The sequence below is a fragment of the Aspergillus homomorphus genome, assembly GCF_003184865.1.
Source record: "Aspergillus homomorphus CBS 101889 unplaced genomic scaffold BO97scaffold_23, whole genome shotgun sequence".
In the NCBI taxonomy this organism is placed as follows: Eukaryota; Fungi; Ascomycota; class Eurotiomycetes; order Eurotiales; family Aspergillaceae; genus Aspergillus; species Aspergillus homomorphus.
Window position 1 is genome coordinate 318,272 of NW_020291909.1, and position 15,265 is coordinate 333,536.

At 51.6% G+C, this 15,265-nt stretch overlaps 2 protein-coding genes across 2 annotated transcripts; one reads left to right on the forward strand and one right to left on the reverse strand.

Moving 5' to 3' along the window:
• Window positions 1-67: 67 nt before the first annotated feature.
• On the reverse strand, window positions 68-6,598 carry BO97DRAFT_102256 (uncharacterized protein). Its single transcript, XM_025689840.1, has 2 exons — window positions 6,217-6,598; window positions 68-6,159 (listed from the first exon to the last, which is right to left on the reverse strand). The coding sequence occupies exons 1-2, from the start codon at window positions 6,367-6,369 to the stop codon at window positions 163-165; spliced, it is 6,150 nt and encodes a 2,049-aa protein (XP_025550501.1). The 5' UTR covers window positions 6,370-6,598; the 3' UTR covers window positions 68-162.
• Window positions 6,599-7,070: 472 nt separating this feature from the next.
• BO97DRAFT_102437 (1-phosphatidylinositol-3-phosphate 5-kinase FAB1) lies at window positions 7,071-14,852 on the forward strand. The gene is made up of 2 exons (XM_025689842.1): window positions 7,071-14,484; window positions 14,542-14,852. The coding sequence occupies exons 1-2, from the start codon at window positions 7,163-7,165 to the stop codon at window positions 14,657-14,659; spliced, it is 7,440 nt and encodes a 2,479-aa protein (XP_025550502.1). The 5' UTR covers window positions 7,071-7,162; the 3' UTR covers window positions 14,660-14,852.
• Window positions 14,853-15,265: the final 413 nt, after the last annotated feature.

The following is a 15,265-nucleotide window of genomic DNA, read 5'->3' on the forward strand; positions in this document are numbered from 1 at the left end:
TAAGAGAGTTTGAAAAAGAAAATTGTTTGTCACTTCAGTACCTGCTGGTGAGATTCTAGGATATCATACATTTCAAGCCCCAGCTTTTGCAAGCAAATTCAACCCCACATTATCTTATACAACGAAGGAAATAGAAATAAAGGATAACCCCGAAGAGGAAAGTCACCGGAAGCCCGGCCGTTGAATCACCCCCTTTTCATCCACAGGAAGATACGCCCCGCCTCGGCGGTACCGCTCACTCAGAACCGCCTGGTCTGCTCGCACCCATTGTTTGAAGGGGGTATTTGGGCTGTCCGACCAAACCGGGCCTGTCGGGCGCATGTGGCGGAGGGAAAGGAACCAGTTCTCGTTAATGTCATCCTCCTCCTCAGATTCACTCTCCGGCTGCTGTGGCTGTTGAGTAGTGGGTGGCGACGAAGGTTCTTCGCCCAGCTCTATGCTGGCGGTTTCATGTCCTTCGTCGATGACCACGGAGTCGACTTCCTCGTCGGAATCAGTGATTTCGATGGGATTGGCTTGACTCGCGAGCTCGGGTTCGGAGGGCGCGGCTAGCTTCACCGGCGTTTGTTCGCCAGCGGTAACTTCGTCCACCGTGATAATTGAGGCCGGCTGCTCGACACCGCTCTCCATAACAAGGTCCGAGTGCTCTGATGGTCCGACTGAAGCTTCTTTTTCCGCAAATGCGCCTTCATCCTCAGCGATGGGAGAGGGCGACTGCTCGGGGTCGCTCTCCATCACAGCATCCGAGTGCTCTGATGGTTCTGAAGCTTCTTCGTCAGACCTGGATTCACGATCTGTAACCAGAGAGTGCGACCCTAGCACTCTGCTCTGCGTAATAGCATCCGAGTATTCCGAAGATTCCACTAAGGCTTCATCAACAGATCCAGGTTCATGACCTGCAACAACAGAATACGACTTCTCGAAATCGCTCTCCATAGGAGGATTTAGTGCCTCTTCTGGCCCGACTGGAGTATTCTCGGTGGACAGTGCTGCATCCTCTGCGGTAGCAGAGTGCAGCTGCTCGATATTGCCCTGGGTATCAGCATCTGAGTGCTGTGCTGGCGTGACTGAATCTTTGCCGTCCGATCTTGTATCGCCCTCTGCGCTAACAGGATGCAGCTGCTCAAAATCGCTCTCTATCTCAGCGTCTGACTGCTCTGCTGATACTAGCAGAGTCGGTTCAGCAAATCTGGGTTCATTCTCTGCAGCAACAGGGTGCAGCTTCTCGGCAGAACCCACTAACTCCGCCACTTGGTTGGGCGTGTCGTTGGTAACCCTGACAATGGAGTCGTCTTGCATTTCTGGCTGAATAGAGTCCGCGTCGTCTCCTGCACTGATATAATGCGACTGTTCTGATGGGCCCGGTGAGCCAGCTTCTTGATCGATTGTGGCTTGGATGTCTTGAGTAACCGGCTCATCTTGTTCTTCCGAAGCCATTTCTACATCCTGGCTTCCGTGATCAAAGGTGTAAGTTTCTTCAATAACCGGCTCGCCTTGCTCGTCCGACTCGGAGGTTGCTGCCTCATTTTTCGCAGTTATAGAATGCAGATCTCCCACTAAGTCCACCATGTTTGTCTTCTGGTTGACTGTGCTGGCGATGTCTTCCGCAGTCGACTGGCCTTCCTCCTCTGGTTGAGAGGATCCTGCTCCGCTCTCTGCAGGAACAGGTTGTCGCTGTTCTGCTGGGTCCCCAAATCCAACTTCTCGGTCAACCGAGTCTTCAATGCCCTGAACAGCCGAGTCTACTGTCCCTTCTATAACCATTTCAACATCCGTGCCTTCTTGGCCACTTGGTCCATGTGTAGCATCAACTATCGACTTGTCATGCTCTTCCAAGGCAGCGGGCGCTGCTTGATCTGCTGCAATGATAGATTGCAGGCTTGCTGCTAGATCCACTTCCTCAGCATCTTCGTCGGCCGTGTCTTGGGTGTCTTCTACAATAGACTCGTCATGTGCATCGGGCGGAGAGGATCCCACTTCTTCTGCTGTCATCATCGATTGTGAGGGCTCTGCTGGACCCATTGTCGCTGCTTCCTTATCAACGGTGATGTGAGCACCTTCCGTAGTCGACTTGTCATGCTCCCCAGGCACCAAGGTTCGTGCTTCACTTGTCACAGTGATTGATTGCAGGGACTCTTCTGGGAACGCCGTTTCTAACTTTTGGCTAACCATGCTGTGGAAATTCTCTTCAACTAGCCTATCTGGTGCTTCCATCTCGGCCATTGTGACATCTTGGCTGCCCTCAGCCGCTCCGAACTGGCGAACTTCCACATGCTCAATCAATATTCTTTCAGCTGGTTGCTCCGTGAGGAAATTGTCCTCGAGCTGCAATTCAGATTGTTCGAGCTCAACCGTGGGCATTGTCTTGGCCAAAGCTGGGGCTCGTCGGTCACCCATTTCACGCTGCTCTGATTCACGCGAAACAACTTGTTCGCACAGTGATGAAATGATTTGTTGCTCAGCCATGGAATTGATATCATTTTGCGACTCATGCTGTTCAGATTCAATTGCGAGCGCTGGTCCGGCCGAAAGCGAAGTAGCTTCTTGATCAGCTACGGATTTGTCATCAACCTGCGATTCGAGGTGCTCAGATTCAGCCCCGGGCACTGGCCCGGTTGGGATAGGAGTAGCTTCTTGACCAGGCTTGGAACTGCCATCGATCTGCGATTCAAACTGCTCGGACTCAATCGTGGGCATTGGCTCCGCCGGCATAGGAGTAGCTTCCCGATCAGCCATGAACTCGTCCTCGATTTGCGATTCACGTCGTTCAAATTTATACGCCGGGAATTGCTCGCACGAAATCAGCATATTTTCTCGAACAGCCATGGGATTTTCATTGGCATGCGATTCCGTCTGCTCAGACTCAATCGCAGGCACTGGCCTGGCCGGAGTTGGAGTAGCTTCGCGATCAGCCATGGATTCGTCCTCGATCTGCGATCCGTGCTGCTCAGACTCAACAGCAGGAATTTGCTCGCCCGGAGTCGGCGTGGCCTCCGTAGACATTCGCCAGCTTTCTGGTCTGTTTGAATCCGAAGTATTGTGACTCTCGGCGACTGTAGTCCCTTGATGCATGGAAATGCTTTCCATCGCAGACTCATAGTGGCTTGCTGAGCTCGTAGGCATCATGAGCCGCTCCGCTGAGCCTATGTCAGAGGACGCATCTCTCTCTGGGCAGTGAGGTTCTCTTTGACTGATCATATTTTGATCCTCATTGTTCTCGACAGACTGAGTCCCACTTCCGAGAATTTGAGATTGAGGGTGCCGATGTGGGGTGGGCGACGACATTATGGACGATATGTCCATTTCAGCATCAGATAGCGTGGCTTGGCTACCGGGTTCAAAAGACCGAGCATGCAAATTGGAGAAGTGATCCACAAGACTGCCGGTAAACGATGTGTCTGGCCTGGTTGGCGCAGCAAGTACAGGGGAAGGCGCTTTCTCCTCACTAGCACAATTGTATTGTGCTGCAGCAACTGCTATCCCTTGAGATGTCAAGCTTCGCTTCTTGTATACAGGTCGACTGAATGTGGATGCGAAATACTCCTCGTACTCCATGGACTTCGTTTCCGAAACACGGCATTGCTCAATATAGCGCGGAAACTCCTCGAGATGCTTTAGGATGAAGTCATCCCATAAGAAAGACCGCTGAAGGTGACCCTTAGCTCGCACAGCTTGTAATTTAGAGCATAGCTTAGTGAAATGAGGAAATTGGCCAGAATAGTTCGGGTAATTACGACAGAACTTTCCATAAGCCTGCTGCGCTTCCCAGCTGTCATTGGGACTGTTGTTGCTCAGAGTCAATGCGATGGACATTGGCTCTTCAGCTATTTCTGGTGGTTGCGTTCGAGACCGTTTTGATGGGCCAAGTTCCTCGTCCTCTAGCTCGGATGCACGTCGTTTAGAGACTACTCCCACGGAATACCTATCCGGAGTTCTCTGAGTCAGCGAAATGAAGCTAGCTGCTGTATGACCTTCCATCTCGGGCGACAGTGATGAGGGCATCTCCCGATGTGAGGAAAACGCATTCGGTGTCTGAGAACGGGGCATTACAACTCCCATTGTGACGTTTGCTTCGGGCAGTCTTGGCGCACTTGAATCCAGAACCACCTCCGCGGTAGAATAGGGTGTTGGGTTCTGCGATGCTAGGCCCTGGCTGCTCAGCTGCGTGCCAACAATATCCACTCGCGGTTCACCGTTGCTCTCCCGAGACTTATTATTAGTAGCACTCTGAGAAGAAGACCCCTTGTTGTTGCTGCTCCCGACTGAATTCAGGATTCGTGACTGGGACGACGAATTGTCCACCCGGGGTGACTGGGTACTCAAAGGCTGCATCTGCACGCCCTTGTTACACATATCAGGCTGAGAATGGCGGAAACGACTAAGGTTAGTCTCGGGTGTGTCCAAAACCTGCACCTGATCCTGTGTAGCAGGCCCAGGAAGCAATGGGCCGGAACTGGTTACCTCCCGCTCCAACTGACTGACAAACTGGGACTGGGATAATTCAACACCTAGTGGGCAGGGCACAGAGGTATCCATCATTGAGTCATCGCTATCTCCATCCGAGTCTTTACTTTGGCTATGATCTCTGTCCGTGATGCTTCGCCCAGCAGGAGGAATGACAGTTTTGGCTGGGCCAGTAACGCTCGCTGGCTTCTCATGCACCCTGCTCAAAATACTCTGGCAAGGCGCTGCGTCAGTTTCTTTTGTCAAGTGATCAGCTCGCGAATTAGGTTTATCTGCAGCTAGTACATTTCGCGCTGGCCTGCGTGGGCTCCCTCTTATAGGGCTACTGTCTTCGGGAAGGGCAGGACGTCGACGTATTGTTTGTTCCGGTGAGCTTTCCGACCACTGCGACGTCAGAGGTTCACCTTCCGAGTCTGAATCGACTCCAGGTGCAGAACTGAGAGGATCAGGTAGAGGCACACCAGGTGAAAGCGGTTTGTCTACTGCTTTGTCCAGTGGTTTTTGGCTAGCCGCCCGATTTCTTCGCGTCACGATATGGTTCCACCGGGCGAGTAGACGAGGTGGCACGTGTCCTTGGGGTTTGCTTTCACCAGGCAGGGGTGGTATCCAGCGGCGCTTATGTAACTCTAGTAATTCTAGTTGGTCCTTGGGTATTTCAATGTCTCGAGCCTCAATCCGAGTCAATCCTTTCCAGGGATCTTCAAAGCCAAGACCTAGATTCTCAAGTGAATGGTTCTCCCTGACTACAGTCTTGTCAGATTGGGCGGTCGTTTGCGGTGACAGGAAAGTGCTGTTCTCTGCAGCTTGCTGAGCCGTCCCTGCTGGCTGCGGAGGTCGCTCTTGTTCATTCTCAACACTCTGGGACGCAACTTTCTCGACACTAGATCCACGGTCGTTGGCGAGGGGTTGTCGAGACACCCGAAGAAATTGGTTGCTCGATGGACGCTGGACGGGTTCGACGTCTGCAACCGGGAAGGCCACGGGCATTGGTGAGATATCTATGTTAGTTCTTGCAGGTCCTGCGGTATACTGCCGGGTGACTGGTACGCCTGCAATCGCAATAGCTACTGCGCCTTCATTCTGGTATCTCTCATTCAATAAGTGTGAAGGTGCCCGGCGGAGTTGGTTCGACGGTCTAATGACCCTAGCCCCAGCAGGCTGTTCCAGCAGCGCAAGAAGATTGTGAGCCCCTCCCAGTCCCTCATTCATAGATGGATATTGCATGGTTTGAGCTTCGCGAGCTGCATGAAGTTGGGACATAAAAACATTCTGCGAGACAGGCATTTGAGACAACTGATTGGCCGGCGGACCAAAAGGATCATTGTATCTTGGAGCACGCTCTAACATATTGGGGACAGATTGCTTGGCTCTTCTGGACGCATCCTGTATCAACTTAGAAATAGAATGCTTCCGGAGAGTTTTCCCTTGTGGAGATGTCTTGAGCTTGGTCGAGCCCCACTCAACCTCGAAGCATTGAACGTAGAAATGGACTTTCGGAGTAGCAGTGGTATATTCCAAGACCAACTCAAAGTCCTCCAAGCGAATACGGTATCCCCGTACTTCTTCGTTGCTAAATGGACGATGCGGGTATTTCTTTCGATGATCCTCCAGCGCCTCTCGGGACAGTATCGCTTCGACTTGGGCATCTGAGTCAGTGACCATGAGCTTGACGACGTGATTATCATCCTTCGTACACTATCCAAAGAGTTTCTCATCAGTACTGATTGGTTCGTGAAGGAAAAGGCGGCTCACACTGTTCACCAGTGCACTCTTGACTGAGTCGATCTGGAAGCGAAGGTTGCTATGATCGTCCAAATAGTCGACTCGGACTGAAGACTTGCCGAGATAAGAATTCAAGAGGCCTTCGATCATCGAAATTATCCACTTCGTTGAGGAACTCATCATGGAGGTACGAAGACGTCTGTTATGCTGCTATAGCAGCACATAGTCCGGTACGGAATGCAAATCAAAAAGATGAGCTGACATTTGTCTGCATGGGGAGTGCGTTAGCTTTACCAGCAGTGTGGCATTCGCTGCTCTGTCCGATTTACCCAGCTCCACAGCGACTCACCTCGTTTGAGGTGAATCCGGGAAAATAGAGACAAACCCCCTCTCCCAGACCCATGGCTTTTCTTTCACCTTGATCCCTGTGTAACGCGAGCTCTGCCGATTTGACGCGTCTGACCGCCTTGGCTGTGGCGCGGCTCGGATACCAGCCACAGCCCCTCTGAGTTCCTCAAACCACGTCATTGGGCAGCGGCACATGTCATGGGCTTCGTCCCAATCCCTGCGGCCTCTGCTTGTCTTCCTCTCTGTCGCCGAGTCTAGACAATGAATCACCGAATTATCATTCAACTTCCTCGCCTTCTCCACTCGCCCCCGTTGTCACGGCAAAAGTCAATCTTTGCCTTCTGTCTGCCTTCTGTCATCGACGCGAACTGACAGTCTGACCCTCTTCCCGAAAACCCACCCGATATAAACATCTCCAGATGATGTGGAGTCGACCTCTCCATGCATGGATCCTCACCGCACAGACTCCGATCACCGAGCAACGCAGCTCCGCACCAGCAGCAAGATACCTCGAATGCCTGCCACCCCTTACTCTTCCTAAACTTGTGAGGTTGACGCGTTAAGGTCACCCGCGGGAGATACTTTCCTCTGTGCTACCCGTGTGTTGTGTGGGCGTGACGGAGCCTGGATGGCGTCCCAACGATCCCAAGGGACAGCTAGTCCATCTGCGTCGTCTGTCTTCCTCCCTCTCGGCCGCAGAGGCTCTCGAGCGTCTATATCAACCCAGGCTGAACGCGAAAGCCTGAATGCCACCCTCGATCAGATCCATAACGCAGCTTACCAGTCTGATAGCCTTACCGTGTTCAACGACTTCACAAGCCCACCAGCCCCAACCTCGATCGTCGACGAGAAGAGCCTCTCAGGCGAACTGCAAGGAGGCTTGAGTGGGCTATATACTAGGTTCCGAACTTCAGTGGGTGGGATTGTTGGTGGTGTAGGCAAGACATCGAACAACACGTCCATCGAAGACACTGGCCTGAAAAGTCCCCCTCCGTCAGAGCGCTCGTTTCCCCGATCGGCCCCAGACTCTGTCGCAGAGTCGCTACAGCACCACCCCGGCTCATCTCAGGGATCGAGGTTGCACTCACCGGTGCCTGGAAGCTTCTCTGCTTCGAATGGCCCGCAGCCGTTGGGACTGGCTAAAAGCTCCAAGGTTTCTTCAAAGGCAACAAGCATATCCTCTAAAGCCTCTATCTTACCACAGCCAGCCTTGAAATCTCCCGTTCCACCCTTGCCGAAGACTACAGGCAGCGCATTGGCTGTAGACCCTACAGTCACGGAGATTCATGTGAATGCTGTCAAAGAACCACCTCTCCACTCAAGTAACACCTCGGCCAATTTTTCTACCAATAGCCTACAGACAGTGGACTCCGCTGGCACGGACAAGGAAGAAGGCCCGCACATTGCATCACTAAGCTCTTCAGGCTGGAGCCAACGTCTTCCGACCTCTCCGCTTATCCAGGTCAAGTCACATCAAAGCGCCTACGATGGTCAGGAGATTAGCAGATCATCAACGGCGGGCAGTCAGCCTCCCGATAATCTTAGGAGGTCGGATGGGCATATAATCCATGACATAGAATCCACTTTACCCGGGCCATTGCGAAAGGCGAAAAGATCGGTTGACCTTGGCCCAGATGGTATATCCTTGCCTCACGAAAGATTGAGGTCAAACTCAGGTGCTTCTTTCAAACCCGAAAGATCAACAGTTGCCTCTGGCTCGAGGACAAACAGCGTCAGTCAAGTTTCAAACCACGGGGAAGGGTCTTTGCCTGAAGGGAAATTGCCACTGGGCGTCACTGCCCCGGTCCCATTGACTGATGGAAGCTCCCAGTCAAAAGAGCCAGCGAAAGCTCCTATCAAGCTTAAAACAGGTGAAAGACCCTCTATATCAAGCGCAAGTCGTTTACCCGGTTATGTGGCTTCTCAAGCCTCAACAGGGGAGTCCAACTCCGGGACGCCAATCCTGCCTCCGCTCAATACCGCCGTGGAACGAGTTTCTAGCCAAGACGGACGTAGCCGGCGGTCTCATGGTGGAGGCGAAGGCGTCATGTCTCAGCTGCGGAGCAAACTACTCAGCAAAGAGTTTTGGATGCGAGATGAAAATGCAAAAGATTGTTTCCATTGTGGAGAAACATTCTCTACTTTCCGACGCAAACATCACTGCCGAACCTGTGGCCAAATTTTCGACTCAAAATGTACTCTCCTCATTCCGGGTGACAGGTTTGGTCAACCTGGGACCATTCGTGTCTGCAAACCTTGTGAGGCTATGATCAACGGTCATGATGATGATTCTTCCGAATTTTCAGATAGCGAACAAAGCCCCATCGTGGTTAATCCTCGGGTGTCCGAACTGGGCGCAGGCATATATTCACGCATACTCCCTGACGATGACGATACGTCCTCTATAGTCTCGCAATCCATCGAACATGTTATGAAGACGCCGACTATGGCCATCCCAGCGACTAGGCGTGCGGGTGAAGGGCACAACCGCCGATCTGCCGTCTTGGAGATTAGTCCTGATAGACCCCTAGCCAGGCCTACCTCCTCAAGATCGCTGAAGTCCACATTGAGTGGAAGAACCCATTCTATAGGTCACAAACGCCATCATTCGCGTCAGCAATATATTCGCAACTTCAAGCCATTTCATGATGACAGAGCTCCTTTTCAACGTCGCCATGCAGATGATACTACCCGTGAACAGCGTCTCCCCGCGTTTCACAAGGACAATATCATAGATCCAGACTTGGCACAATATCTTTCAGACGATGCCTCCAGCGGCGACGAGCAACCCAACCTTTTGTCTGCGGTTTCCGAAGGCTCATTGTCCAAAAGCGGCGGTGAGGGCGAGAGAACCACTTTCAGCGGGCTACTTGCAGCGATGAAGAAAGGTCGGTCTGCTTTTGGAGACCGAAGCACTACTAATCTGAACTTCTCTTACCGTGACGGTGATGAAGGAAGCCTAAGTAGCTCGAGAGCCGTAAACTTGCCCCGGGCTTCTCGACGCCGCAATTTGAGCGTTGCGAGTAGTATCCATCACCGTCATTCCCCAAGGGCGTCCAAAGATAGCGTCTTTAACCCACATGAGCCGCCAAGCCTTGCTCACCTCCACCCCATCGGGATCGCTTCGAGTGGATTCAAGATGACAAGGAGCTCGTCTATGAGAGGAGCTGGCGCTCCCCCGGTCGAACTAAATAAGGCTAGTCTGCATCACGTTCGACAGCTCCTGCAACAACTCCTAAAAGATGCCTCCGTGCCTAATGCGTCAAAGTGGGAGACGGCTCTTCTTCCCATCCTTTTAAAGGCAGCCGATGAAGTTGTCCCAGATGTGCAGGGTGGTGATGACATGGACATTCGTCACTACATTAAGCTCAAGAAGATATCAGGTGGTAGGCCCGGGGACACATCGTATGTCTCAGGTCTGGTTTTCACCAAGAACCTTGCACTTAAAAGTATGCCTCGGAGCATTCCGCAACCTAAAATCTTGATCATTGCTTTTCCACTTGAGTATGCACGGCATCAGCAGCACTTTATGAGTTTAGAGCCCGTGATTCGTCAAGAGCGAGAGTTCCTCGAGAACTTGGTTAGCCGCATTGCTGCTCTCCGGCCAAACTTGCTTCTAGTTGAGAAGAACGTGTCTGGCTTAGCTCTGGAATTGCTGGAAAAGGCAAATATTGCAACCGCATACAATGTGAAATCCTCGGTCCTTGAGGCTGTTTCTCGCTGCACTCAGACACGGATTATAACATCAATGGACAAGCTTGTGACCACGCCTGTGAGTAGTGACTGCGGCAGCTTTGACGTCAAAACTTACCTGTACAATGGCCGCAAAAAGACATACATGTACCTGTCCGGCTGCCGCAAGGAACTCGGCTGTACAATTGTCTTGCGGGGAGGTGACGGTAATATCCTTGCCAAAGTTAAACGGATCACTGAGTTCATGGCATATGTTGCCTATAATCTCAAACTAGAGACCTGCTTGATGAGAGATGAATTTGCACAGATGCCGTCTTTACCTGATACTGACCCCGACAAAAAGTTAGAGTTCGATCGAGAATCGAGTGAGAAGAAGTCTGGTAATTCGTCTCAAGAGGCTTTGGTGACCACCAGCGAGGTTAGCGAAGTCCCTGACGACGTTCCCATGCCGACGTACTACGAGGAGATCATTCATGATCATGAAACGAAGATATTGTCTGCCTCTCCGTTCGTCAAATTCGAGCCTCCTTATCTACTCGCAAGGGCTCGGGAGATGGAGCGCAGGCTAGCCTACCTGAAGCGTCTCCGCGACCAAGATCCTGATTCAGGTTTGCCCACAGACGAAAAGGCGAAAGCCCAAAAATTTATTCTCGTCACTCCTGAAATGGTCCATCAGGCTCCACAAGGAGCTCCCCTAAAGGTCAAAGAAGTTTTGCGTGCAGCCCATGATGCCGAGTATGACCGAGCGCTTCATCATTATCAAACCCAGAAACGACAGTGGGAGGCCTATGTCGCTGGCAGCGTCGGTCTCTTTGACCCATACGCACATCAAAACATTGTCGTCCTGTTTAGCCTTGTCTGCACTACCACCTCGATCCCGTGTTCCGGGCCAGATCTCCTTGCGCTAGAGTACTACAATGAGCATGGTGGAGATGCAATCTTTGAGCCAGACTGTACGCTTGGGCAATATGTAGAGGATATCTGTCTCCATGCCAATGCAGTTTGCACGGCGAACGGCTGCGAGAAAAGAATGTTCGAGCATCACCGTCAGTATGTCCACGGAGAAGCCCAGATAAGTATCTTCACCCAGCCGTATCCCTCGAAGCTTCGCGGCCTCCAGGATACCATTTTGATGTGGAGCTGCTGCAAGATCTGTGGCAATGAAACCCAGGTCTTCCCAATGTCCGAAGGCACCTGGAAGTATTCTTTCGGGAAGTACTTGGAGCTTTCGTTCTGGAACAAGAACCTTCATGCCCGAGCGGGGGTTTGTCCCCATGACCTGCAGCGCGATCATCTTCGTTTCTTTGGCTTCAAGGATGTTGCTATCCAAGTTCACTATGATACAATTAACCTACTTGAGATTATCGTTCCACGGACCCGAGTCACTTGGAAAGTGGACAACGATCTCAAACTCAGAAACGAGGTCTATCAGAGGATGGAACAACGCATCAATAGATTCATGACCTCAGTCAAAGCCAGATTGAAGGGGATCAATGTCGAAAGCGTGATTCCAAAATTAGCAGAAGACTGCAAAAAGGAAATTGAGAACCTGAACAGAAAGGCCAATGAAGATAGCGCTATGTTTGTTAAGCATCTTCAAGACAAGTATACCAATTCCCAGTACTGGGAGGTCATACCGTTGAACGAAGTCCTCCGAGCTGTCCAGGAAAAGGTTGTGGAATGGGACACTGCCTTCGCCGAGTTTGAGAAGAATTTCTTCCCTTCGGAGAAGGACATCCGGCGTCTAGCGACTTTGCAGCTGAAGAAGATATTTTTGGACAGGGATGCGTCTGTGACCTCGCTCACCTCTAATGAAGAGCCCCCAACAACCCCAACCGAGATAGAGTGTGGGAATAGTCCGGAGTCAGAAAGGATCCATCAGGCACGTCGCATGACCCTCTCGCCTGAAAAAGCTCAGGACGTTCTCGTGTCGGTTGTCGAGGAGCATTCGAACAGAAAAGATGTCGCTCATAGTCAAGGAAGTGAGCTAAGCAGAGATGATATAGATTCATCAGCTATCTCATCTAGCCCGGTAAGCTCACGATTTTCGCCTCCTCAAGCTGAGCTGGCCGCAGAGAAAGAGGTCCAACATCTCGATCTCGCAACACCATCGGCGCAGCCAGAACCGTCAGCATTGGTGCCCTCTGTGGCAAGCTCTCTGGAGACTATGGACACCCCTTCTCCCATGGCCATTCCTACAGTGCCTGTTACAGTGCCTGATGCGAAAGCGACGGAGATTCCCTTTCCCGAATATTCCAGTACTCATGCACGAAAGAAGAGTGAAGATGCAGTCAAAGTCATCCCTCCGAGCCGTCTGCCGTCGGCAATCCCACGACCGGCCGAAGGTCTCTTCCGGCGTAGCGGAAAGTCGTCCTCTCCGCCTTTGTTTCGCTCTCAAACTCAACCCGTTCAACCGCAAAAGGAGCTAGCGTACGAAGGTGTACCTATCCGGGGCATGAAGCTTGCGCTTGGAAAGATGAATCCGTTGGATGGAACCCCCAGTCCTCCTCTAGAATCCAAGTTCAAGCCTGGAGACAAGAAATTATTTGGCTTCAATGCCCTGCGGAACGGGAGGATGACGCCTGGCCCATCTTTCATCCCACGTTCAATACCCCGAAGGAACTCACGGGTGTCTAACCTGGCGCGACACTTTGAGCAACTGAGCCGAGAATTTGAGAAGGAGCGCCAACGTGAAAGAGCCCAGCGTGCCGCTAAAGGGGCGCATTCCAGGGCTTTTCCACTAGCCTCCTCCAAGCCCATTGTGGAAGTGTATAAGAACGTTAGAGAGGCAGTAGAAGAGCGAGAGCCTTCGGGTGAAGGTGACGAACTACTGTCGCGTATCCCTCTGGATCAGTCAAGTAGAAACAGCGAGGACATCCTCAGAAAGGACTCGGAGGAGGACAACAGGAAAGATTCCATTTCTCACGATCTTCCTGACGCGAAACCAGAGATTGAGGACGAAACTCGTGATGAGCATAATTTGTCGGACAATGAAGCAGAGGCACACAGTGATGAGGACCGTACATTGGCAGATGACCTTCAGCGAACCGACTCGAACGACGAGATCAAGGGGTCCCCGGAGGATGAACAAATGGACCTCAAAGAGTTTCCGAAACACGAAAGAAGCACCCTCCTCAAGATGCTGACGAATTTCTGGTCGGAGCGCTCAGCCAGTGGTTGGACACCTCTCGACTACCCACTCACTATGACCGATCATGTCTTCGCTGATTGCGATATTGTCGTGCGTGAGGATGAACCAAGCTCACTGATAGCGTTCGCATTGGACTCGTCTGACTATAAGGAGAAATTGACGGGTATCCAACGGCGCTACGAGGAGCCTGAGGAGAAGACCGCAAGCCTAGAAGAAGGGACAGAGGCCCTCGAAGAAACTCGGGTGGAGCATGCACTTCTGCGGTCAACCGGCACGCACCTGAAATATCAGTTCCAAGAAGGTCAAGCCAAGATGCTGTGTAAGATCTTCTACGCCGAGCAGTTCGACGCTTTACGGAGGAAGTGTGGTGTCGCAGAGCGTATTGTGGAATCACTCTCCCGATGTGCTAAATGGGACTCGAAAGGAGGCAAGACCAAGTCCTTGTTCTTAAAGACCCTCGATGATCGCTTTATCCTCAAGTCACTGTCGCCCATTGAAACCCAGGCATTCTTGAAATTCGCCCCCGCGTATTTCCAGATCATGTCCGAAGCTCTCTTTCACGAACTCCCTTCCGCAATCGCCAAGATGTTCGGGTTCTACCAGGTCATCATCAAGAATCCTGCCACGGGGACGGAGTTCAATTGGTTCTTACTGCTGATGGAGAACCTGTTCTACGACCGAGTTCCGACACGGATATTCGACCTCAAAGGCTCAATGAGGAACCGCAAAGTGCAGAGCACCGGAGAACGCAACGAGGTGCTTCTCGATGAGAATATGGTTGATTTTATCTACGAGACACCACTGTTCGTCCGTGAACATTCCAAGAAGCTCCTCAGCCAAAGCGTCTGGAACGATACCCTCTTCCTGGGTCGTCAGAATGTGATGGATTACTCTCTAATGATAGCCATCGATGAGAACCGTTCAGAACTGGTTGTCGGAGTCATCGATTGCATTCGAACCTACACCTGGGACAAGAAGCTGGAGTCCTGGATCAAGGACCGTGGTTTTGCCGGTGGTGGCAAGAACCGGCCTACTGTTACTAGCCCGAAGGAGTACAAAAGTCGCTTCCGGGAGGCCATGGCCCGATACGTCCTCCAGGCACCGAGGTAGGTTACTATCCAGTAGGAATATGCTCGCTGGAGTGATACTGACTGATTTATTAGCTGCTGGCACCAATTCCAACAACCCCAAGCATTCCGATACGCTCCAATCGAGCACTACCCGAACCAGCCCAATCACTCAGCCACCGATGGTGATGCTAATGAGGAGACGACGCACTGAAGTGGGCTGCCATTTTGCTGAAGATGGCAACTCCATATACCTCCAATCACACTTCATCTTGTATGAACTACGACAAACATGCATACATACAGACGTACATACATAAGGACACGAAGAGACGACACGAAGTGATGTATAAAAGAACCAAACAGTCCTTCTATGGTGCCAATTATTCGCTTTATCTTTGTTTTTCTCTGCGTTACTTTGATTCAATTTGCCATGACACGTGAGCGACTGAGCATGGAAAACACGAAGCGGTTTTGTTTGCATTAGCATATAATCCGAGCTTTTCACCGGCAGAGAACTCGGTACTTTCCTTAATGTAATTAATGGAGTGAGAGATTAGCCAGCGATTAGCGTTGACTGATTTGATTGCATCACGATCATGAAAACCACCATCCACTTCATTTCTTTCTTACTATTCCACCCAAATCCCCACGGTATACCTTCACCGGTAGGGAGTCAACTGCTTACTCGACAATTAGACCAGCAAAATCCGGCAAAAAAGCAGATTGAAGAAGAAACCGGCACCGGGCCGGGCAAGAACCACCACGCACTGCACCCGCAATGCTAAACCACCCAACTTCCGTTCTCCCGACGCTTCTC

Excerpts from the sequence above, each read along its gene's own strand:
- BO97DRAFT_102256 (XM_025689840.1), bottom strand. The coding sequence starts at position 6,369 with ATGATGAGTTCCTCAACGAAGTGGATAATTTCGATGATCGAAGGCCTC. Across the intron at positions 6,160-6,216 it reads AGAGTGCACTGGTGAACAGT|TGTACGAAGGATGATAATCA; the intron begins GTGAGCCGCCTT and ends CTCTTTGGATAG.
- BO97DRAFT_102437 (XM_025689842.1), top strand. The coding sequence starts at position 7,163 with ATGGCGTCCCAACGATCCCAAGGGACAGCTAGTCCATCTGCGTCGTCT. Across the intron at positions 14,485-14,541 it reads TACGTCCTCCAGGCACCGAG|CTGCTGGCACCAATTCCAAC; the intron begins GTAGGTTACTAT and ends CTGATTTATTAG.